Here is a 25,929-nt window from a genome sequence, read left to right as displayed (position 1 = left end):
TAGAAGCGTTGGGGAAGAAGCAGGGTCGAGGCCATTGCACTGGGATGGAGGATGAGGAGATGGAAGAAGTTGCGACGCGATACGGCCCGAGGAGGAAACATGAGGGAAGGGAGCCTGAATGATCGATTTCTCTAAGGCAGAGAGAGAGAGAGATAGTTGCCAATAGTACTTGGTTAAAACCCCATAAAATAGATTACGCACTTGGCAGTCACCGCGGGATTTATGCAGAAAGTCAAGTTGTTAATTTAACGGTCGAAGCGAGATATATGAAAGGTATAAAACGTGCTGGTGGATTGCATTAATGGAACGACCGTTCACTTGTCACGGTAAAACAAGAAATATAGCGAAAGGGAGCAAAGAGAGAATCCGACGCCGAGAAATTTGCTTTGGGGAGAGCGAAGTAGCTGAACGGGAAATGAAATGAGAAACTTAAAATCACCGTTTGGGGAGAAGGAGTAGACATTTTTTCCGAATATATTATGGCCTAAAAAAGAAAAAGGAGAGCTGAGAAGCCCTGGGTAACTAGAGACATGATAGATAAAATAGAAGGGAGGAAAATAGAACGAGTGGGCCTCTTTGGCCCACTCGACAGGATAGGGAAGAGGAGGGCTTCTCTTTCAACTTGTGTGTATTCCTAGCCCCGACACGCGACCGTGCATTCTGCTTTCGTTGATGGGGGTGATGTGGTCTATTCTCCAATCTTGCGGCACATTACCAACCAATAAGGATTATTTAAATACAGCATATTCTCTGGACATACATTTAACAAAACGTTTTAGACAGGTGCAACTTCTGATAACAACTCAGAAGGAATTTTGTTTAATTCACTATATTTACCGTTCGTAAGGGTATATCTCGTTTGAAATCCCCTTTCTGAATAAAATTGTTATATACGAGTATATCATTACTCGTGTTTGTTATTACTTAAGGTCTCTTTGTAATTAAAAAAAGTTTTGTCGAGAGTAACTTGGTGGAGGCTCTGTATAACGGTCAAGAACGGAATTCCGTGGATTTCCGCGACGCTGTCGTTCATTTGTGTTGCGCGCCCAGTGTCAAACCCTCAATGACATAATCTACATAAATATGCGCGCCCACGCACGGGGTGCGCATGACCCCGGAGATGTCGCTGCGGGCGAAGCCGGTCGTGCCACACGAATGAAAGTACCGTGGAGTTGACGAGCAAGGTTTTGCGACTGCCTTCGTAATTCTTAGCCCGCGATTCCCGGGCAAAGGGCCGCGCGCGAGAACGGCACGCAGTTAACAAAATGCCCAAGATTAATCGGATTTGGAGTGAGCCCCACGGAAAAGTCCTCCGGGAAATTTGATCGCAATTCCCATGACAGCAAATGCCCTATCATTCAGAGTAAGTTGGAGTGGCTAGCCAGTACGATAGACTATGGAGAATAATCAACATATTCTCAAAATAGGGCAAATAAACACCCAAGGAGCCAAAACGCCCACATTAGAACTGAGGGAAGTCAGCGAAAAACTCGGAATAGATATTTTATTTGTCCAAGAGCCCTACGTCATCAGACCGGGAGAGCAAAAGACCTGGAAAATACCAGGGATGGGGATGCGGGCAAGAACCATTCCAAGTAATCCAGCAAATAAGGTTTTCGCCAGCATTATCTTATTTAACAACAGCCTGGACGTCCTGGAGTTAACACCTTACTGCGACGATTACCATGCTGTCGCTGAGATAACGTCAGGGAAAAGCTCAATAATAATAATAAGTGCATATTTTCCTCCGAGCAGGTGTATCAAACCGTTCATAGAACACATAAGAAAAATCGTTAAGGAAAATCGAAGTCATAAAATCTTACTATGTACAGATAGTAATGCCAAAAGTGAAACCTGGTTTCATAGGTTTACGGACTCTAGAGGAAAGTTAATTGAAGAACTAGTCCTAGCTGAAGACCTCTACATTGCTAACTGTATCGGAGAACCGTTTACCTTCTCCAGTCCGAATGGCAAATCCAACATAGACCTGACTATCGGTAATGCCAAAATCATCCGAAATATCACCAACTGGAAAGTCCGGCCAGGGAAGATTACCAGTGACCACCAATTGATCACCTTCGACATTAAGGAAGCTAGTTACAGGGAAACACCCGAAATGAGATATATACTGAAAAACGCTGATTGGGAAAAATGCGAGGAAACCTTCCTGAGCGAACTAGTAGCCTCGGAACGGAATACTCCATGGACACCAACAACGGAGCAAATAGATCTCAATATAGCAAGACTAACCAAAGCTATTAAAAACTCCATGAAAACAAGTATTCCAGTAAGATATTACAGAGGAAAAACTCATCCTTGGTGGAATGACGACCTAAACATCCTCAAAAAGCAAGTCCACAAACTGACAACCGTCTTCCAAAAGCGTCGAAACGAGGACAGAGGAATCCATCATCTGAGATACCTAGCAAAGCTAAAGATATATAAGGAACGTATTAAAAAATCCAAAGAAAATGCTTGGAGAAAGTTTGCTAGACAAAACTTTGGAGACAACTCCTGGGGCTTTATCTACAAGCTGTTCTCAGATAAACTGAAACTCCCAACAATACCAGGGACTAGACGAAATCACAAGGGTGAGGTAATGCTGATAGAAGAATGGATGGACGAAATGTTGGACACCCTTCTACCTGACGAAGATCAATCAGATAATTGTTACCACGAGTCTACCAGGAGAATGTACAATGAACCGCTTGAGAAAAGCGCCGCAAGGCTCTTCTCAGACGAGGAAGTCAGTGAAGCCATCTACCTGATAAGAGATGGCAAAGCCCCCGGCCACGACCAGATTCCGGGTACTGTAATAAGAAAACTGTGTCAGCCTATCTCAGGAGAGCTAACCAATATCATTAATGATTGTATAGTCCTCTCATACTTTCCGAACACCTGGAAACTTGGGAAGCTACACGCTATTCTAGAGGATAAGCGTAAGGACCCAGCGAACGCTGAAGCATTCCGACCAATCACTCTCCTCCCAGAGGTGGGAAAGGTAATGGAGAGACTAATTAAAAAGAGAATTATAGAAGAGGCTGGGGAATGCCAGATCTACCACCCCAAGCAATACGGGTTTACTCCAGGGAGAAGCACGATTGATGCCATAACTAAACTGCTGAGACTAACTAACAACGATTGCAAATACACCATGGTGGTTTTTATAGACATAAAAGGCGCTTTTGATTCCGTCTGATGGCCATCCGTAATTAAAGAACTAAAATATTTAAGGGTCTCCAACAACCTAATAAAATTAGTCAAAAACTATTTTACCAACCGCGTGATAGAATACTCCAGCAAACACCTCAAGTTCTCTAAAGTAGCCACGAAGGGGTGCCCACAGGGTTCGGTTCTTGGCCCAACCTTGTGGAACCTCTTAACCAATTCGCTTTTAAGAGAAGAACTCCCGGATAGGTGCGATATTATCGCATACGCGGATGACATCGCAGTAACTATCCCTGGAAACAGCAGAAAAGAGCTGGAAATGTTGGCGGAAAAAACTCTACTTATCCTAGAAACCTGGGCAAAAAGTAACAAACTGAAGTTATCCATAGAAAAAAGCCAATACATGACCCTAGGAGCAAAAATATTAAGAAACCCGGCATGTAAAATCAATGGGAAACAGCTAAAGAGAACGAAGACCTCTAAATACCTCGGCATACACATAGACGATAAACTTATCTTCCAACCTCACGTGAACTACACTTGCTCGAAGGTTAAGACTATCTTTGGTGCCATAAGAAGGCTTTGCCGTTGTACATATGGCCTCAAACCGATGGAAAACATTTATGAGGGAGTAGTAATACCCATAGTCACTTATGGGTGCGAAATTCGGACCCACAGAGTCAATCTCGCAAGATTCGAGAGAAAGCTAAAGGAGACACAGCGTGCCTGCTTGATAGAGATGTGCAACAGCTATTCCACCGTGAGCTGCGACGCACTCTGTATAGTGGCTGCAACTCCACCTCTAAAATACCGAATTTGGGAAAGAATTGCTATAAACAAATCGAGGAAAAAATTAAATATAGAGTATTTCAACCTCTCGTTAGATGCAGAAAATGCAGTACAAAGATCAAGATTAAAAATACTACTGAGACAGGAAACACATAGAGAATGGAACGACGAATGGAACAGAACAGAAAAGGGAAGGAAAACACACCGTATATTTCCGAAATAGATGACCGGATTAAATTAAATATTAAACACACATCAGCAAGCACACAAGTGTTAACCGGACATGGAAACTTTAACTCCTACTTACACTTCATAGGGAAATGTGTTACCCCTCTGTGTAACTGTGGAAAAGAAGACACAGCAGAACACAGAGTGCAGGATTGTGTTTTCTATGAGACAGAGCGGCAACTCTTATGGAACAGTATGGAAGAGAAGCTAACGAGCTTTAGGGAAATGATTAAATTCTGCCTAAAGAACAATAATAACCTGCTCGGAAAATTTGCAATAAGAAAACCAGCAAATAGTGAACCACAACAAGCGAACTAACTGGGAAATATTTTGTGTAAAATTTTGTGTAAAATGTAGCAATGTATTCTTTATGTCTATTGAGTGATTTTTTTTCTTTTCTTGAATTGTTTACCATTAGTTTAACTCCCAACATATGTAAGCACCTGTAGATGTTAAAATTTTAGAAAAACTTTCCTTATGTCTGATTATTTTTGTCTTTTTGTCTGTTTTGTTATGTATGTTGTTTCCTTATGTCTCATTATTGTTTGTAAAAAGGGGAACTAAGATTCAAAGGAATCCCCAACTAACTGTGAAGTAAAATAAAAGTGGACCCAGGAAACCATTGGTCAAATGGGTCCAAAAATTAAAATTAAAAAATTAATTAGTTCTATTTCCCTTGCAGAGTTACTTCCAGCGAGTCCTGGCCACGCGGGACGCAAATGCGGCTCGCCTGCTCTCCCTCGCCGCCTCCGGGTGCTGCCTCGTCCTGGCTCTGCCCTCCATTGTCATCGGGGTCATCGCCAAGGGAACAGGTACGTCACCGATCCAAGCTAACACATCGGGTCTGCATTGGGCAGCAGCAGCGAGTATCGCCCAACTAAGGCAATGCGCGTTTCACGTGTACATCAGGGTCAATTCTGACGCCAGGCTTCTTCGCCACTCGGCTTCTTCGATCCTGCATTGCTGAGAAAACTATTACCAACCGCGGTAGGGAAAGGGAGAGGAAAGCATCAAACCTCGCTCTACCGGTTTAGGTTCATGGGTGAAAATTGATTCCCCCTATTCATCTTAATTGAATTATACCAGTCTGCCTGTCCGCTTCGTCTGCCTGTCCGATGAACAGAAATTCCATCGCATCAAATGCCTCCGAGCATAGACACGAATCGCCAGAGGGGAGCGGGGGGGGGCGTTGCGTGGGGGGACGGGTGGTCGCCGTGACTTTAAATGTTTAGTTCGCCAAGCAGTCACGGGGCGCACGTCTCCTTTTCGATTAGGGGTTTCGCTGATTGCCGAATGCTTGGCGCCTCCATAAATGACCCACTCTCTCCGCTGTTCCCGCGATGACGGGACTCGCGCTCGCCCGCTTGGACCCGCCGTAGTGCTCCCTCGGCCGTCACATCCGCTCAGAGGGCGTCCCTGCCCATCGAGGGGCGGTTTGGAGTCGACCCCCGGCCCGCCGCGAGCACATCCGTCCATCGCCGCTGCGAAACGATTTGGAACAGCATACGGTGAGAGTTGCTCCCGGTCACTCTTCGCTTGGGGCCAATCGATAATCGAAACTCAATATTAAATCCTCCCTCTTGATACAACGCACGTTTGCGATAGTGTAAGCGCCACCGTAAGTGAATTATTCCCGTGCTTCATCTATTTTATGTTAAATCCACAATAGGCACAAGGCTAATGACACTATATGCATAGCAGGATAAAAATGACAAAAACGAAGCAATGAATATGGTACAGGGGTTAGGAGTCGAGCATAGTAAGTATGGAAGGTTGTGGTGGATGGCATGGCGCGGTTGTGGCACTGAAAGGATCCGAGTGGGGACGTGTTACCGAGTAGGATTATGGTCGAATAGGGAGGGACAGGTGGCCGAGTAGAAGAGGAGGGGGTCCCCCGCCTTCAGCCGCGAGTGCCTGAGAAGTCTCCCGATAAAGGGAAAGATACGCAATTTAACAGTGTGTTTTCATTAAAAACTTTGCGCAGTCGAGGGAGCGGAGATCGAGGACCCGATTCCATTGCACCGGGGAAGAGTTAGAGGAGTGAAATCGGCGAGGGCGGAGAGAGAACTGCACCGGCCGTGAAAGGATGAAAGAGCGGAGGAAGCAGAGGGGCATGGAGCAGGGGGGCAAGGGTCAGGGGGGGCAGGGATCAGGGGAGGCAGGTAGCACGGGAGCATGATGCGCGCGTTCAGATCACGCACACATCCTCGTCGCGGAAGATGAGCCAGGACAGCTCGAGAGGACATGCTTTTCATGGACTCTCGGAGCAAGTCAGTGGCACGTATAGCCAAGGTCCTTTTGAGTCGTGAACGCTCGAATAAATTCTACGCAAATGTGAGATTGGGAGAAATTTACGAAGGGGGAAAGATCGGACGATGTGGATGGATTTATTGCAAGCGGCTCAAATGTAGACCAATTTCCAATGGCGTCGACAACCACGTAAAACAGAAGGCTTTGTTTAGGACATCAAAGACGTGATATGGGTCTGTAACCACGACAATAGGGTCACTCTTCCACCACCATTACCAATTCTATAATTGGCGTGGATTGAATCTTGAAATTAATGGACGGAAGAAAAAAATAGTTTCCGCGGGAATGAAGAATTTTCATTCCTTCCTGATATTTTTTGCGCAGGCTCGCGGATAGAAAACGAAGACTTTGCTTCGTGATTTAATCAACGGCGAATTGAGGATTGCAAACGGCCACGAGTAGATGGCAGCACCGGAGGTGCAGGGGGTATCGGAACCCTGATAACTGCGAGTGATCTCGCGTATCAAAACTTGCATGTTGATGACCGACCATCCATATCGATGTCATATAACCGACGACTTGTATACGGTCGCCTATTTATATACAGAAAGTGCATAGTTGAGTACACGACGTAGTCTCAAGACAAGGACGCTACAAATAAAAGAAAAACTAAGAAAGGATTTAATCTACCCTAATGAAATATCCGAGTGACGTCTTTACTTCACCACGTGCCAATATCTCTACGGCAGAGCCACAGCTATCGCAACGTCGCCATCCGATGGCATGGCAAGTTCTGCTGCGATTCCGGCCATAACCACAAGTGAAAATTGTCGAGTTGAGGCGTTAATGACTCGAACTAGGAAGTATTCGGAGTCGCAGGGAGTACGGTGATTTGGAATGTCGAAAGCCACCACCCAAGAGCGAGGAATCGAATCCAAAGCAACGAAACAACGCCGAATGTTGGCAGGGGCGGCACATTACCATATCGCATAGCACCAGTTGTTGGATCGCGCCAAAAGTATCTCGCATCCGGGCTCTAAAGCCATCGAGGAGTGAGCCCGTCGGTTCACGGATGGTGAGCCGTCCTCTGGATGTGTTTTGGAGGGATGAGCTGCGAAATAGAGAAGCCGGTGGAATCGACGAAAAATCAATCCTGGAATTGTGGCGGCGGTTTTAGGATAACATCGAAGACCATCCTTGGGTAAATTGGCCTATAAATGCTTCAAAATCCTATGACTTGGAAATGGCTGCTGTTAAGCAAATGGGCCGCCAGAGGATGTAGGCCAGCAGTCCTCATTCATATGAGTGAAGACGGAGAGCGAACGGTCAGGATAGCAGAACTCATCTCACTGCAGGAGTGGCATACAGCGCAGCAATGTGGAATGCAACGGGAGGCCACCACATCAGCATCCCAAGGAGCGGCAGATCCCCAATAATTCTCTCTCTCTCTCGTTGACCCAGAGAGCAGGCGCGAGGGAACTCGATCAACATATTCCGGAGGTAATTCCAGTGCCCCGATTTGGATTCCGCGGCGAGGACTGCTCGAGAGAGCACGCACGTCAGGGAAATGTGTCGATTGATTTAGGATCGGGATCTAAAATGCCGGGTCACCCAAGACATTCCGAAGTAAGGGAGATAGACTCCAGTACAGATATGTACAAATACTCATTCTTTTCCCGAACAATCAGAAATCATAATAGTAAGAAACCGAAGTCACTTTAGAAATATTAAAAACATTGAATTTACAAGTCGGAGCAAAATTAAACATTGCAAAGATGTTAGGTATACTTTCAGATGCATGTTAATATTAATTGGTAGTTTGAGTGTTTGCATGTGTGTGGGGTGTAAGTGTTCTTGCAAGAATGTATGCCATGTTTTTTTTGTGGATGGATGAATTTGTGGGTTTCGCATGGGTTTTTTTTCTTTTCTAAACTACGGGTGGTGTCCTAACACCCCCCGCCACACGCCCTTGCGGCGGTTTGCGGGGTATTAAGTAGATGTAGATGTAGACATGCGGAAGGCTAGAGAATACTATAAAAGCAGAGATGCTTGTAATTTAGACGTGTTAGGCACACGTGAAAAATGGCCCAAAGAGGAAACTTTTGTAGCGGAAACTTAAGGATTATTCAGTCTCACAGGCCCCGAGAATCGAAATTCTGGAGTGGGCAGTATATATTTGAAATTCGCTGCAGTGAGAGTAAAGAGCTTCCTAGAGAAAAAATGAAAGCAGAAGGTGAAAATAGCAACAAAAACCAAACATTCCGTATCGGTACTAATGTACGCGCCAAAAAAACTTTGATGAAAACAAAATGGATCAGATGTATGAGGATATGTCCGAAGTGATAAACAACGCAGAGGGAGTAGAAAGTCTATGAAAGATGGCAGAAGATGAAATCTTGACTGAAAACTAGCCACGAGGAAGAACATAGGCAAAAGGAAACAATGGACTACCGACGAAATACTGGACCAAGTGGAAGAGAGACGATAGGACAGAAACTCAAGGACTGAGGTGAAAATATATGCCAGAGTAGTAGTTATGATCAGAAGCCACCCACAGCTAAGCTCGTTTGAGCCATTAGGGATAGGTGGGTAATATGCCATGGGTGCAATATTCGATGAAACTGGGGAAGGTGGAGAGAAACTTCGCACCGGCAGTAGTCTACTGTTTAACGGAAGGCACCGAAGGGTCAACAGTTAAACGTCCCATTCGATGGACAGCGAAGAGTGCCCTCCACGAAGCACCTCAAGTAGTGGTCCTGAATTAGACCCGGGCCTCCTGGGTGGGCAGCCAGCACATAAACCATCAACCCTCCCGATCCTCGACGTTCTACTGAAGGTTGAGTACGTTGACAAATGAAATTAGTATTTGAGTGAGAAGGACCAGAGACGATTGGATAAGGACCCTGAACGAAGACATGCGGAGGGCCCATGCCGAGGGCAAAATGAAAAGAGCTCAGAGCAGTGGTTCGAGACGCCACTCATCATAATACGTAATATAGCCGTAGGTCAGGAGTGAAGTGGTGAAGGCGAGAATGTCCCATCCCAACCCGAGCGCCACTTAATAGCTGGAAGGAATCCTCCCCGATTTGGGTGACCTTGACGGGTCACTCCCCCCGAATCACTGCTGACACAACGACCTCTAGAATGACCCTAGACGCGTCATAAGGTGGTGTGACGGGGTTACCTTTCCTTATATAATAAATTAAACACCGAAGTACCAGAAGAATGGAAGGAGAGGACAATTCTCACGATTAAAGACACTTCATATATTATTAGGCCAGAATTTGAAAGGGCAGTAAAGACCTTCAGGGCAGCCAAGGCATCTTGGATCGTTGAAATACCTTTGGGAGTAATTAAATTCATTATATAAGAAATTTAACAGAGCTATACAGCCTGATATGTGATGTGCATCTGTGGGAGACATACCGATGGGCTTGAAAGAAGAGCATAATAGTCCTTGTACCGATAAAGGGGAGAGAAATGTGAAAAGTAAGGAAAAATCAGCCTGACGATCCATTCATTGAAGACTATGGCAAGAATAATACAAGGGAAGAAGGCGGGAAGGTATTAATGCGAGGATTAATTTGGATTTGGGAGAACGAGAGGAGCAGAAGCATTAACTATCACTCTCAGACTCACCGTAGAGAAGAGATGAGAGCCCGACCCGATGATCTCCCGACGACGTCGATCGCATTCCTCGATCTGGAGAACCCGCACTTCCAAATGCGGTTCTGCAGTATGACGCACTCGCTAAAGGATACTTGGATGAAGGACACGGATAGGAGATTGATGCACGCTCTAAACATTCAGCAACGGTGATTAGATGCGGTGAAATCAGGGATAGATAAGCTGAAATAAAGAAGGAAGGCAGGAGTGCTTATTTCCGCCATCGAATGTGTTCAATCAAAGAGACGAAGGAAAAGATGAGCGGTGCTGAGCAAATCCAAGCTGGAGGCATAACATACCGGCAAACAATGACACTGCAATTCCAAAAATTGGGATATATTAGAGCTCCACGACCAGAGTTTCATCACTGTGCGGTATCACCCAGTGATGGTGCCACGAAGTGGTGAACCACGGTAGTGCAAGTGCAAAATATATGTTGATTAGTGGAACGGAAGCATCATTATTTTTCTGTACGATGGAGAAATATCACCAAGCAATGGCTGAAACAGTTATATCTGTATAAACAAGAGTTACATTTGAGAAAGATTTACGGACGACATAACTATACTTGCAGAGAATAAGGAAGGAATTGCAAGGTTATCATAGGGAGAAGGGGATGAAAAGGTATAGTCTTAAGATAAAAAATATTGAAACTATGGCGATGCCTTGCATTAAAAGTAGGTAAGATGAATTCCAAGCAAGGCTACGGAAAGACACATTGGAAAAAGTCGAAGAGTTTTGCTATTTAGGCAGCGGAATCACTAATGCTGGGATAAGCAAGAGATATGTGGTAATTAGAATAGGAATAGCGAATGAGGCTTTCCATCAGACAAAGCAGCTATTAAAGGGAAACAGCATAGAATAGACACAAGTAGAGGTTCACTAAGAATTACTGTACATTACTGCCTCTACTGCCACTGAGAGAGAATTTTGTCGAATAATGTGAGAACAGCTACCAGAAATAATGAAATTTGCGTTGGGTTCCACTCATATTTTGGTACCAGAACATTGCATGTAAGAAGTATTCACATGCAGTTATTTCCGAGATTGTCCTTAAAGAACGTCTAAAAGGACTAAAAAGAGACGTTTCAGGCGTGATATGGTGGAATATCATGATTAATTAAAGATAGCAATTTTCCACAAAAACATGAAAAATATTTTTGTGGAAAATTGCTATTTTTAATTAGTCAAAAAGGACGTTCGCACGCTAGTATTCTCCACCACTATGGGTGTAGGATAGAGTAAATATGATTTCCACATTTTTCGGGCTGCGTCCGCGTATGTCGTTTAAATGTACAACAGTTTCGCCAGCTATCCTGCTGGCGTCCTCAGGTCAAGGACTGACCTGAGGACGCCAGCAGGATAGCTGGCGAAACTGTTGTACATTTAAACGACATACGCGGACGCAGCCCGAAAAATGTGGAAATCACCTACTCATCGCCGCGGAAACCTTCGAACGAACATAGAGTAAATATGTTGATTTTGCATGAGGTTTTGTTCTCGTATACGGGCGGTGACCTAACACCCCCGGCCAAACGCCCTTGCGGCGGCTTGCAGGGTATTAGGTAGATGAAGATGTTTGCAGTTGAAGTTAATGTTACAGGAAGATGAGGAGTTTCTTCCGTAGTTCATTACTGCAGATGAAATTTGACTACTATTTTCAATGTGTGAGAAAACAGAGCAGACATAAAAACTCTTCATGTAGCTTTCCGGCATCGCCAATGCCATAAAATTCCAAAGTGGTTGTGGTTTCTGCTAGGAAGTTATGACCACATATTGTTCGATGTGCAGGGACTGGTTTGTTTTCGGCGTGTACCACCACACACAGTTGTGAATGGAGCGTCCCATTGGGACATAGAACTATCAATTCTCAAAAAACCATTTGAATCGTAAAGGGTCATATTCCCAATCAGACCGCTGGATGATGCACCACTTTCAATGCACGGTCGTGCACCGCAAATGTCGTTGCTGAATTCCGATTTTGTTCTCCGGAAGCCTCTGGTGGTTCATGCGCCCATTACAGGGTCCCCGTAAGCATTTGCACCGCCGTAAGGTTTCCCGGGAGCTCGAACCGCAAGGGTTGGCACAACACCCATGCTTGAGGTGGGATCGAACCCGTGATCTCTAGGTCTAGAGCCTGTACACCCCTGATGCCGGGACGGCCGGTGAATAAAAGCAAAGTGCAGTGTAATGCCACTCATCGTCCCCGTAGCCATCCTTACATTCGTGGAAAGCGTTTTGAGTCTTCGGCCGCAGCGGTGACGGTTTCCGAGGCGATTTTCAAGGACCAATCAAAAAATGGCTCACAGCATTTTATCGGATCCGGAGGAATGTGGGGAAAGTGAATTTCAACCAATGGGAACTACAATCTGGCGAGGGCCATCGAAATTTGGATGATGTATAAAAGTTTGCTGTCAAAGCTGGAATGAATACAATGGATGAGTCAAGTAAATATTTGCTCCCAATTTTCATGGTAACTACAATCGAATATACTACAATTCAACTTCTTCTATTTGAGGGGTGCGCTCTCACTGTGAAGGTGCCAGCCGCATCCCCGCGGAGGCACGAGGCGACTTGACGAACGTCAGGCGTGCATGGACTAATATCAGTCAAGTTCTGATATATCGATACTTAAATAAGCGGTGTACTCTATCGCATCAGCACTCTCCGGGGTCTCTCTCTTGCAGTATCGAATCGCTATGAGGTTCTTAGGTTATACGTTCTGCCAAATCCGGACTCTCCGTCCCCCCCTCGCTCCTGAGCAGTCTGAGACATGTACAGGTTGCGGATTAGTCTCCTATCCCTCACCGATCTACTCAAATATTCCGCAATACATTCATTAATTATACCCAATCAACCGTATCAAACGCTTTCTTGAAATATGCCAAAGAGTATGGTGGTTGGAGGCGTCACTTTGTGGAAGTGATTCACATCGGAAAAGAAAATGCTTTGTCCTTCCACGTACGTTTTTATTAAGCACGACCCAGGTTTCGACTTAAACAGTTGATGACTTTTGTAAGTCGAAACCTCGGTCTATTTGTTAAAGTATTTTCTTTCACAGTATACGGAAGATACAAAAATCTCTTGATTGTACTCTTTATTCCTCTAAATTAGTGATCTCATTATTACTGCAATGGCATCAAGCGTGCCTCTCCCCTTCCTGACCACAAACCGATCATCCCCCAAGTAATAATTTTTACCCCTTTCCACCCTTGTATTAATAATCCCGATTGCTACTATAGCTGCGTGCGAAATCAAACCTATCGTTATTAAGTGCTCACATGTGGCTGCCTTTCCCTTTTTTGAGATATGAGCTGACATTGACCAGAGGAAGTCTTCCTGACAAACTCCTCTCTCTCTCACTAATGCAGCGAATTAGTCCATAAAAACGCTTTCTCCCAAAATTTCCTAAACCTTTCAGTAGTTCCGCGGAGTGTTGACACTGCCTTATTTGATTTCAATTCCTTTAGTGTCCTTTCCCAACCTCCGTGCTTGGACCCCTCCTATCCTCATCATATTCTTTCTCTATGTCTAAGCTTGCCGGCCTCATGTTCTTTATAATGGAGTTAATTTTATTTTTCTTCCATCTCTTTTGAACATTCTCTCGTCCCATTAACAACTTTCCCGACTCTCCGCGATGGTTTACTCGATTTTCCTCCCCAAATCGTTCTCACCCTCCTGCCAGTGCACCAAATTCACCCTTGTTTATTTGAGTGTCCATATCCTTGCACTGCGTCCCTCACCGTGCCTCTTTCGTCATTTTTGATTCCTGCTTCAGTTCATTATTATTTACACTTCCTTCTAACTAATTCAATATTTACAATCCTCTATTTCCTTATTTTGCCCAACATTAAAGTCATCTAGTCTTTAATTCATGGTTTAATCTCCTTTTTACATTTACTCTCCCTTGAGTTTCATTGTATACTTAGACATCCTATGTGTTCCCATATTTCTTCTAGTGTACCCAGCTCTTACTATTTACTCATACTTTTCTCTTTGTCCTAATGACGCATTTTCCTTGCCGTTTGGGTTCATGCTTCTACTTGCCATGTTCTGAACTGCCTTCCCTGTTTTATCCTTTTGAGTCTGAAGTTACTGAGCATTAATACTTAATTATGATCAGAGTGCTCACCCGGGAATGTGCCAATCATTCCTAAATCCGCGTCTATCCATAATATAGTCTCACTGACATCTTCCTCTTTATGATTACTTGGTGGCATGTGCCGTTGAACAATGACCGCAATTCGTGCGCTCAACTTTGATTCCTCTTAATGATATTCCGTCGGCTCAATTCCTGCCCATTGCCGGCTGCCTTCCCCTCCGCCCTGCATGAAACTGTCGCTCGCTACAGAACACGGAGGCACTGTCTCACTTAAAGCTGAGAGCGTCGCTCACGTGGTTGCCAAATTTCCCGGACGCCCACTCTCCTCCTTTCAAATTTGAATCATGGTCATAGTGTTGGTTTCTGTTATTGGGATCAGCATGAGCGTGCAATTGGTTTCAATGTCGATTCGTGCGTGACATGTTTTGCCTCCTCTTCTCCCGCAGCGTGGTCGTCCGTGGAGGGATTCCAGAAGAACGTGACGGAGTCTGAGGAGGCGCGGAGCGTGCTGCCTCTCGTGGTGCGGTTCATGACTCCCGAGGTACGTCCGACCCCGTGGTGTGAGCCGCGGACGGCACTCGCCGAAACACGGCCCACGAGGAACGTATCTCCTCCATCGCTGACGCCACAAGCTTCCTTTCACAACTCATTAGCCACAGAGTGTAATTAATTAGGGGACGAGTCAATTGAAGGAGGCTTGTGACGATTTCCGCAGAGTCTTGGTCGACGCCCCGATGAGCATTTTAATGGCGCCATGAAAGCCTCCCTACTCAACCAGAAAGTGGGTTTGATTGGTAAGTTTCTAGCTCGGCCAATGTCAAGCCCAACGGCGACTGAAACTCACACTTGACCGCGGGGTGTGGATAAGAAGGCCAGCTCCTTTCTTTCTGCCGCCGGCGTGGTTGCCTGCGTGTTGAAGATCTACTGCCCGAAAATCCACACGTCTAGGGTGCGTGCCTGTGGGAGTCAAGGGGCGTCACCCGTCAGTGTCCGTCAGTCAGAGTATCAAACTGTTCTCTCCATCTGACAAATAATTTGACGCTGGTGTAGACATTTTTACATGCATCTTACTCTGATACCCTTCACGTGAACGTGTGGCAGGGAGTGTTATCTGACCAGTCACTAGAGCTACTGATAACTAACCCCATTTGGTATCATTTCCTTTTCTAGAACTATAAATTGTCTTCTTTGAATATACTACTAATCTACATCCACATAATACCCCGCAAGCCGCCCAAGGGCTTGTGGCGGGGGGTGTTACGTCACCAACCGTAAAAAGGAACAATACCACATGCAAAACAACAACGTGGAAAATCACACACACAGCAGCGCACACACTCATGCAAAAATCCCTCCATCCAATACTCATACAAACACATATACCGCAAAACAACTAAAAACTGCACCCCAGCACGAAAACCATCCAACAACACGCAAGCCAGGACACAACAAGCAAGAATGTGAAACACCGCTAACACATGAACATGCAACACAAAACACTCTACCCCCCGAGGAGACTGTAAAAGGCAGGGAATGCGACCCAACGTTGCAGGTAGCGAGAATTTCTCCCCGCGGAGAGGGACGAGGGATTGAAAGGGAGACTTAAAAACAGATGAACCGAACACGAATGAGGTCATTCGAAAAGAATGGGTTATTATAGCAAAACACGCGAAGTTGGTGGAAGAGTTCTACATTTAAGTAGAACCTATTAATTATTTTTTAGACGCTGAGGGTGGCAAGTGGAATTTTTGCTATCTATAACCCTGCAGTTGCTATCCCGTATTGTCCGTGGGAAGAAGGAGTCCTTGAGTCGGCTAGTTCTGGCATCTATTTCCCGAATTTTATATGCATGATCCAAGCGACCAATGTATGTAGGAGTACGAATAATTTGCGAGACCTCGGTGCTGAAACATGCGGATCTAAATTTATTTAATAATTTCCATCTTGCATTGAATCGCCTCTCTGCCAATGATTCCCACCCCAAATCCATGAGCATTTCGGTGACGCTTTGCGTTTTATCGGAAAAATGTTTAACAAAACGGGCTGCCCGGCGTTGAACCTTCTCAATTTCCCGAATGAGACGCTTTGCGTATGTTGAGGAGGAAGGCCCATTACAAAACAAGGGTTAACGCATCTAAACAATTAGCTATTTGTAATGCGAAACAAGGGAATAAAAAGTAACCGCAACCGATCCGACAGAACTCCACAATTACAAGACAGGTCATGAAGAACTGAAAAGTGAGAGGAGGAAATTCTAAATTGACTCGCACCTACAGCAATTACTACGAACACTCCTGCCTAGGTCAACGACGGGGTCGCTCAATATCTTGGCCCTCTCTGCTTCCGGGAATAACAACACGTATACTGGTTCTAATTACCGTGCCTTAGTACTGGGGTCGTTTGGCCCACTTCTCCACACACACCCGCAATCAATGACGCACGGACTCCCTTCCCCAAGGCCTGGGTTTCACCCTTTCACTCCAGTGGTCAGCCAGCCTTCTGCCTTCCTCCCCCCTTCCCTAGCCCATCAGTCCCCCATGCATCCAGCGCCACCCTATGACTCAGACCTGGCCGCTCGTAATGTCTAGCCTCGCCCGATCTTCTGCCGAGAGACTCAATGCGGGGAAAGCTCGTCAAGATCACCGGAGGACTCGCATTAAGGAAACTATGCTCATGGGACGAATTGCGGGGAAGTATTTAGAGAGTTACAATATCCCGCCGGTTGGTCCTCGCCTCACAGTGCACGTCGAGCCTTTGGGGCCCTTCGCGGAAGGACGAAATTCCGGAATGGAGCAACGCAAAGGAAGAAAGGAAGCTGCCTCTTTCGCGAAGGGAACCAGCAGAGAGCACGCATTCTCATTGGATGGCTTGGATTTGGCAGCCACTGAATTCACTGGGGTCACCGGCATCACTTTCGCAACGATTCGCGAAATACACTTCATTTGAGTTCTACGGCCGCAGAAGGAATGCTAGCGCTGAGTTGGAATGCGGGAGCACCCTTATCGGCCCGTGAACGGAAATACCCTTTAACCCGATCCCCGATCACGAGAATAGGGAACACCGCAAACGAACATCATCTTTACGAAAATGTAGTAGCACGGAATGCCATTGATCACCAATCACTCTACATCTACATCTACACGGACTACACGGACTCTCTGCCGCACAACTGTTTATTGGCCTTAATGCAAGATGTATTCAATTGTTCCCGGGTCAACTTAGTGGAAGTTCATGTTAACTAAATGAAGAACACATTGCATTTTCCAACTGTTCCTTGCAAGAACAGTTGAAATATACACTGTGTTCTTCATTTAGCGAAGGCAAGATGTATTTGAATCTTTGCCATTCCGTGGAATACAATTTCATTTCACACATTGTTACAAGATGCATTATTACGCTGGAGTCGTTTTAAATACACCATGAAATAATATGGATGCCCTTGCTAGGTGGCCAAGGGAGAGGCACCACGAAAAGTAACGCTGAGGGACTGATTGGCAGGAGCCATGAAGTAAAGAGAAGGCCCGGAGAATTAGCCTTGAGAAGGGCCGCTATTGGTCATGCAAAAAGTGCAAAACACAACTATTGAACGATTCTTGCAATAAATTCCCGTCATTCGCACGGGTGAATATGTGATCATAAAGGTTCCTAATCTCAAGAAAAGCGTTGCACTTGAAAATAATACATCTGCATCTACTTAATACCCCGCAAGCCGCCGCAAGGGCGTGTGGCGGGGGGTGTTAGGTCACCAAACGTAAAAACGAAAAATACCACATGCAAAAAACAACACGGAAAATTACACCCCAGCAGCGCACACACTCATGCAAAAATCCCTCCATCCAATACTCATGCAAACACATATACCGCAAAACAACTAAAACCTGCACCCCAGGATGCAGCACGAAAGCCATCCTACAACACGCAAGCCAGGACACAACAAGCAACAATGTGAAACATCACTACCACATGAAAATGCACCACAAAACACTCTACCCCCCAAAGAGACTGTAAAAGGAAGGGAAAGGAATTTTATTATAACAAAACACATAAGGTTAGTGGAAGAGCATGCATTTAAATACAACTAATTATTTTTTAGACGCTGAGGGTGGCAAGTAGAATTTTTGCTATCTATAACCCTGCAGTTGCTATCCCGTATTGTCCGTGGGAAGAAGGAGTCCTTGAGTCGGCTAGTTCTGGCATCTATTTCCCGAATTTTATATGCATGATCCAAGCGACCAATGTATGTAGGAGTACGAATAATTTGCGAGACCTCGGTGCTGAAACATGCGGATCTAAATTTATTTAATAATTTCAATCTTGCATTGAATCGTCTCTCAGCCAATGATTCCCACCCCAAATCCATAAGCATTTCGGTGACGCTTTGCGTTTTATCGGAAAAATGTTTAACAAAACGGGCTGCCCGGCGTTGAACCTTCTCAATTTCCCGAATGAGACCTTTTTCACTCGGATCCCACACGCTGCATGCGTATTCTAAATGAGGCCTTACAAGAGCGTGGTAACAACGTTCCTTGACCTTCGAGTCACTTTTGCCGACAATGCGTGTAATGAATCCCAATTTTTTATATGCTTGACCGCAGACTTTACGTATGTGAGTCCCCCAAGTTAAGTCTTTTGTGAATGTGACACCTAGGTATTTTACCGTATCAACTACTGCTAGGTCACCTCCAGCTAATTTGTAAGCATATCCCGTTGATCTTTTAAAGAAATTTACCACTGAACATTTATTATAATTTAGAGTCAATCCCCAGTTAGAACACCATTTAGTAATGCAATCTAAATCCTGCGCTAGAGTAAAAAGATCCTCATCCCCAGATATCTCCCGATAGATCACCGTGTCATCCGCAAACATCCTAATTTTACTTTTCACTTCGCGGTTCAAATCGTTAACAAAAATCAAGAAAAGCAACGGCCCGATCACACTTCCCTGAGGTACCCCCGACGTGACTCGAACGCTGTCGGAACTAGCGCCATCAAGGACTACCCTCTGTTCTCGCTCTGAAAGAAAATCTTTAACCCAACTTATGGCGCCCTTGTTTATACCCGCGACCTTTAATTTATGAATGATTTTACCATGTGGGACCTACTATTTGTTATCGATTTGACAAGAAGTCTCTAGTTCAATTAATAATTTTCTCATTGATTCCATAGTATAATTCCATAATATCCCCCCCTCTAGCATTGCAAATGCGATAGCCGTGGATTGCCGTGGTACGGTATGGATAGCCGGAGAGTACGGGATGGATTTTCAAGCGTGGCGGGATGACAGTCGTGAAGAATTGCTTAAATCACGCAAGTCTTTTGGGAGTGGGGGAAGTGAGTAAGGTAGTGTTCGGTTTTATTATGTTTCCATATAGGAAGGTAGATGATAATCAGAAGGGATGTTACGTAAGGTTTATTATAGTATTATTCAATCTATGGTTTATACAGAGAGACTCAAATGTTTCTTGATAGCCAAAAAATACATTGCGCTCATTAATGGAAACTGTCATGTCATATTGTTCTCCCATTTATCAACTTCTAAAATGAATACCAAAAGGATAACACAAGTGTGACAGGTCTCTTAGGGGATTTAGGCTGGGAACCACTTGAAGTGCGGAGAGAACAAGCGAGGCTTAGACTTTTAGAAAGGTTCAGAACAAACGAGTTTAACTATGACACTAAAGGAATTATAATGGCCCCACACTACTTAGGTAGATCAGACCACAAAGATAAACTAAGGGAGATAGATTCCAGGACATATAGGTGCAAATACTCATTCTTTCCCCGAACAATCAGAAATCATAATAGTAAGAAACCGAAGTCACTTTAGAAATATTAAAAACGTTGAATTTACAAGTCGGAACAAAATTAAACACTATAGAGATGTTAGGTATACTTTCAGGTGCAAGTGTATGTTAGTTGGTAGTTTGAGTGTTTGCATGTGTGTGGGGTGTAAGTGTTCATGCATGAATGTATACCATGTTTTTTTGTATATGATTTTGTGGTTATTGCATGCGGTTTTTTTTCTTTTTCTTTTCTAAATTACGGGTGGTGTCCTAACACCCCCCGCCACACGCCCTTGCGGCGGCTTGCGGGGTATTGAGTAGATGTAGATGTAGATGCATAGTATTTAAGTTTATGTAACAGTTTATTGTGTGGGACTTTGTCGAAGGCTTTTTTGAAATCCAGGAATACTGCATCGACTCTTTTGTTGTTTTCTCCCGATCTAAGTATATCGTGAATGAAGAGACTAAGATGTGTTTCGCAAGATCTGCTTTTAATAGGTGTCTGTCATGTGATAATACTTCATACATGGTTAACCCGGACCGAAGGATATTCCCAGAAGGGTCCTGAAAGAGTTTGCAACCGAAAATGTGCCATCTTTTAAATGCATATTTAGCAAATCGATTGCAGAAGGTGTCGTTCCCTTGGACCTGAAAAGAGCCAACATCACACCTATTTTTAAAAGCGGAAATAAACAAGACGCTGGTAATTACCGATCAATTTCGTTAATCTCCCTCTCCTGTAAATTCCTACAACACATTATTGTTAGTAACGCCATGACATTCCTCGACACGCACAACCTATTATCCAAGAGACGACACGGATTTAGAACTGTGAGATCGGGTGAAACGCAGTTGGGACTTTTTATACACGACCTTCTACTATCAGGGGAAAGGAACAAACAAGTAAATACGATATTATGGGATTTCCAAAAGGCCTTTGATAAAATCCCACTAAATTGATTCACAAGTTGCAATGGTATGGAATTAACTGACTCATTACTGACCGCAAACAAATGGTAGTGATATTTTGCTCCAGCTCTAATTACACGCAAGTAACATCCGGCGTCCCCCAGGGTAGCGTCACAGGACCAATAATATTCTTTATATTCATTAATGATATCGCCGGTTAAGGGTGTGAATTTTTAAAGAACGGAAAGCTAATATGTAGGCGGATTCACGAGTTCTCACCTCTATATTGGTGGCTGAATCAGGTAGGGATTCTAGGATGCTAAGAGCAAAACACTGGTTGAATGAAAGGTTGTGGGAATTGGCGTGTGAAGAGATAGGAAGAGAAGAGAGTGAGGCAGAATTGCAGGAATACCGGTGATTATTCATTCGAATGGATAAGGGGGTAAAGCATTCGCCTATGAAAAAGGAAGTGCAATGTTTGCATGAAAAAATATAAATAATGTTTTTTGAGAGGCAATTAGCGTGGGCACAAGGTGAGGGGGCAATGAGGGGATGTAGGGAGAGGGGAGTAGGCATAATAAGAGGACAGGTTTTACATCGGGGGTGGTTGCAATTTGGTGAAATATTAGGAAATTAGTCACGGGGGGGCGCCAAAGGGTTGGTGGATCTCAGAAGGTTTTTGAGATTGGCGGGTCGTCTGTATGTGATAGATGGGCATTGGGGTAGTCAGGATGAGGTCGCGTCATTGTCATGTAAAATTGGAAACAGTTCTTTAAGGAAGGTTTTCAGTCTGTGTGATCCGGGGAAAGAGGTGGTGCAAAGGTTGAAACCTGCATCAGATGTGGGCTTGTTATTGTGTGGTGTGCGTGGTCGGGTGGAGCGGTGGATTTTATTTTGTAGTAGCTTTTCTAGGTAATCGCGTTTGAGGAGTGCAAGATGTAGATTGTCCAGGTATTTGTTGAGAGTGACTGTGGTGTCCGCGGATAGAGAGAGAGTTAGGAATCGAGCGTTTCGTGTGTTGAGGATGACAGCTTTTGTGGTGTAGGTATTGCTGATGGTTAGTGGCTTTGATGTGTACTGAAGTGGTGAATTTGTTGTTTGAAGTAAGATGTCTGTGTCAAGAAAGATGATGTGTGTGTATATATGTATATGTATATAGTATCTAAAATAAAGAAAAACCTGAAGTTAAATGTTGCATGCCTGGTGTTTAATCATTCCCCCGGCACACACTAGAAGTGGTTAGATGGGTGCGATGTAGGAATAGAATACTACATCAATATACTGTGGTGCCACAATAATTTCCCATTTATCGCAAAATACCTAAGGCATTTTTTCATAAGCAATTTTTAGCCACCCCAGCAGATTTTCTCTGAACCTTATCCAATGCTTCAATTAATTTTGTGTTGTATGGATCTCAAATATTTGTCACTGTTCAATATTGTGCTAATTTCAATAGCTTGCCAATATTAAAATTTTCTCTCATTAAGGGAAGACTATTCTCTTAATGTTTCATTTCTTTGCCCTAAAACCCGTATAATATAGCATAGGTCTTTAAGGATGGCCTGCAGGATCATTCTAATGCACTTGCCTCATGATAGGTTTGACGTCAGTTTAGCATCCAAGATAGAGGCGTACATTCCCAAAGATGATCAATTGCAATGTGTCCAAGTCAGGAAAGTGCCAAGGGTGATTTCACGAGCTCCCATCTCTCTCGAGCGACGCCCTCTCGAACTCGAGTAGAGCGTCGATCCTCATTTGCAGCGGTTTTAGACAGTTTTCGCGGATGCTTGAACCACCGGGAGCCCTCTCGTTTGCGGGGTCTCATCTACTCCATCCCTATCCCCCTGAAGTGGGGTGGCATCCGATTACCACTTGATGCCCTGCTGAAGTCAAACCGGCCAGAGTGCAATAGATTAGTGAAACAATGGGAGAGTTCAGTGATTGAGTGACCCCACTTGAGGTCCGCCTCTTCCATTAAGGTGTCCCTGAATCAACCATCTCCACTTTTGATCTTCGAAAGCTTCAATCGATCGGTGAGTATCACCCAAGAGGGCCGAGGCTGGGCACATCCGTCCCGTCGGCATGGTCCCTGCCACACACCATCTAGATGTTGATGGGTATTTATTACTTCTGCATGGCGATCAATTGTTTCCCCTCCATGTGTCATGTTCTCTCTCCTTCTCTCACCGCATGGGGTTGGCGTGTGGCAGTGGGTGTCGTTCATCGGCCTGGGCGCCGTGTCCGCGGCCGTCATGTCGTCCGTTGACTCCAGCTACCTCTCCGCCTCCTCGCTCATCGCTAAGAACTTCTACAGGGTCATCCTGAGGCCTAAGGTGAGCATTTCCTCGGTAACGAGCGAAACACCCCTTATACACCCCAATTGACGACTCTATTCCGACGGCCACGACGCACGCCTCCCGGTTCCTCTCCCGACTTTCCGGGACCTGATGTTTGTGGATCGTCCCCTAACGCGGCGCGTGCTACTGGCATCCTGCTATCTGTCCGACTGTTTACATCTACATCTACTTAATACCCCTTAAGCTACCGCAAGGGCGTGTGGCGGGGAATGTTAGGACACCACCCGTAATTTAGAAAAGAAAAAAAATCGCATGCTAGTACCACAAATTCATACATCCACAAAAAACATGGCATACATTCATGCAAGAACACTTACACCCCACACATGCAAACACTCAAACTACATCTTACATACATATGCATCTGAAAGTATACCTAACAGCTTTGCAGTGTTTAACTTTGCTCCAACTTTTAAATTCAATGTTTTTAATATTTCTAAAGTGACTTCGGTTTCTTACTATTATGATTTCTGATTGTTAGGGGAAGGAATGAGAATTTGTATCTGTCTGTACTGGAATCTATTTCCCTTATTTTGTCATTGTGGTCTGAAGGCCATTAGAATTCCTTCAGTGTAATAGTTAAACTCGTTTGTTCTGAACCTTTCTAAAAGTCTAAGCCTCGCTTGTTCTCTCCGCACTTCAAGTGGTTCCCTGCATAAATCCCCTGAGAGACCTGTCACACTTGTGTTCTTATCATAGCAATTTTAACGAATCCAGCGGATTTTCTCTGGACTTTATCTAGTTCTTTTTGCCAAATTTTCTCCCACGGATCCCAAATACTTGCGGCATATTCCTAATGAGGTCTAACTAGAGCAAAATAACACCTCTTTAACTTAATCATTACATTTCCCCTACACCCGTTTTATGAAGCCAAGTTTCTTTAAAGGGGATCTGTCTACTGTCCTGATATGTGCTCCCCATGAAAGGCGTGGTGTTAGAACAACCCCCAAATATTTAACTTGATTGGCCGTAGTCAATACTGAACCCTCTATTTCGTAGTTTATATCCTGTTCCTCGCTTACTTTATTCCAAAATTTTAAAACTGCGCATTTATCTATATTAAGTGTTAATCCCCATTTATTGCACCTTTATGAGATATTGTCTAAGTCTCTAGAGTCTCTAAGTCTCTGCTCGCGATCTAGTTGGCTCCTTATTTCCCTGCATACCACCGTGTCGTCAGAAAATAACCTCAGATTGCTACAAACGTGTGTGCTTACGTCATTAATGTATATTAAGAACAGAAGAGGTCCTATTACACTTCCCTGGGGGACGCCGGAAGTTACATCTCTATCCGTTGAGCACATGCCATCTATGACTACTATTTGTTATCGATTTGACAAGAAGTCTCTAATCCAATTAATAATTTTCTCATTGATTCCATAGTATTTAAGTTTATGTAACAGTTTATTGCGTGGGACTTTGTCGAAGGCTTTTTTGAAATCCAGGAATACTGCATCGACTTGTGTGTTGTTTTCTCCCGATCTAAGTATATCGTGAATGAAGAGACCAAGTTGTGTTTCGCAAGATCTGTTTTTCCTAAATCCATGCTGGTTGTGGATCAGTATTTTCCTACTGTCAAGAAATCTCATAATGTTAGTCATAAAAATGTGTTCCAATACTTTACTTAAGTATCGGGACCCTCTTGCCCTCAAAAAAGAACCTTGGGCCCAGAGCAAATTCCAATGCTATCAAATTACGTGGTACTGTGATTTGTAACTTTCGGAGATAGGCCCTTAGTCTTATACATCTACATCTACATCTACATAATACCCCGCAAGCCGCCGCAAGGGCGTGTGGCGGGGGGTGTTAGGTCACCAACCGTAAAAAGGAAAAATACTACATGCAAAAAAAAACAACACGGAAAATTACACCCACAGCAGCGCACACACTCATGCAAAAATCCCTTCATCCAATACTCATGCAAACACATATACCGCAAAACAACTAAAAAACTGCACCCCATGATGCAGCACGAAAGCCATCCTACAACACGCTAGCCAGGACACAACAAGCAAGAATGTGAAACATCACTACCACATGAAAATGTACCACGAAACACTCTACCCCCAAAGAGTCTCTAAAAGGCAGGGAATGCGACCCAACGTTGCAGGTAGCAGGAATTTCCCCCGACGGAGAGGGACGAGGGATTGAAAGGGAGACTTAAAAACAGATGAACAGAACACGAATGAGGTCATTCGGAAAGAATGGGTTATTATAACAAAATACATAAGGTTAGTTGAAGAGCATGCATTTAAATACAACTAATTTTTTTTTAGACGCTGAGGGTGGCAAGTGGAATTTTTGCTATCTATAACCCTGCAGTTGCTATCCCGTATTGTCCGTGGGAAGAAGGAGTCCTTGAGTCGGCTAGTTCTGGCATCTATTTCCCGAATTTTATATGCATGATCCGAGCGACCAATGTATGTAGGAGTACGAATAATTTGCGAGACCTCGGTGCTGAATCATGCGGATCTAAATTTATTTAATAATTTCAATCTTGCATTGAATCGTCTCTCAGCCAATGATTCCCACCCCAAATCCATGAGCATTTCGGTACCGATCAGGAGTAGCCGTGGTCTTTTCGGGAATTATCGACTTTTCCCCAAAATTGTTTCGAGAGCTCGAGTGACTCCGGCTTTCTTTAGATTTCCTCCCCTGACTGACTACCAAGCACCAA

General features: G+C 44.4%; 1 protein-coding gene across 1 annotated transcript in view; it reads left to right on the top strand.

Annotated features, from left to right (window-relative positions):
- The window catches only part of LOC139689333 (high-affinity choline transporter 1-like), a 172,589-nt gene that overhangs the window by 46,126 nt on the left and 100,534 nt on the right, over positions 1-25,929 (top strand). The window contains exons 3-5 of the mRNA XM_071586416.1: positions 4,868-4,997; positions 14,650-14,744; positions 23,106-23,228. Of these exons, the coding sequence (XP_071442517.1) occupies positions 4,868-4,997; positions 14,650-14,744; positions 23,106-23,228 (348 nt within the window). The remainder of the gene's footprint in view (positions 1-4,867; positions 4,998-14,649; positions 14,745-23,105; positions 23,229-25,929) is intronic.

This window comes from Hetaerina americana, unplaced genomic scaffold (genome assembly GCF_022747635.1).
Source record: "Hetaerina americana unplaced genomic scaffold, ioHetAmer1.1.p SCAF_22, whole genome shotgun sequence".
In the NCBI taxonomy this organism is placed as follows: domain Eukaryota; kingdom Metazoa; phylum Arthropoda; class Insecta; order Odonata; family Calopterygidae; genus Hetaerina; species Hetaerina americana.
The sequence above is the reverse complement of the archived record's forward strand: the minus strand, read 5'-3'. Positions and strand labels throughout refer to the sequence as shown.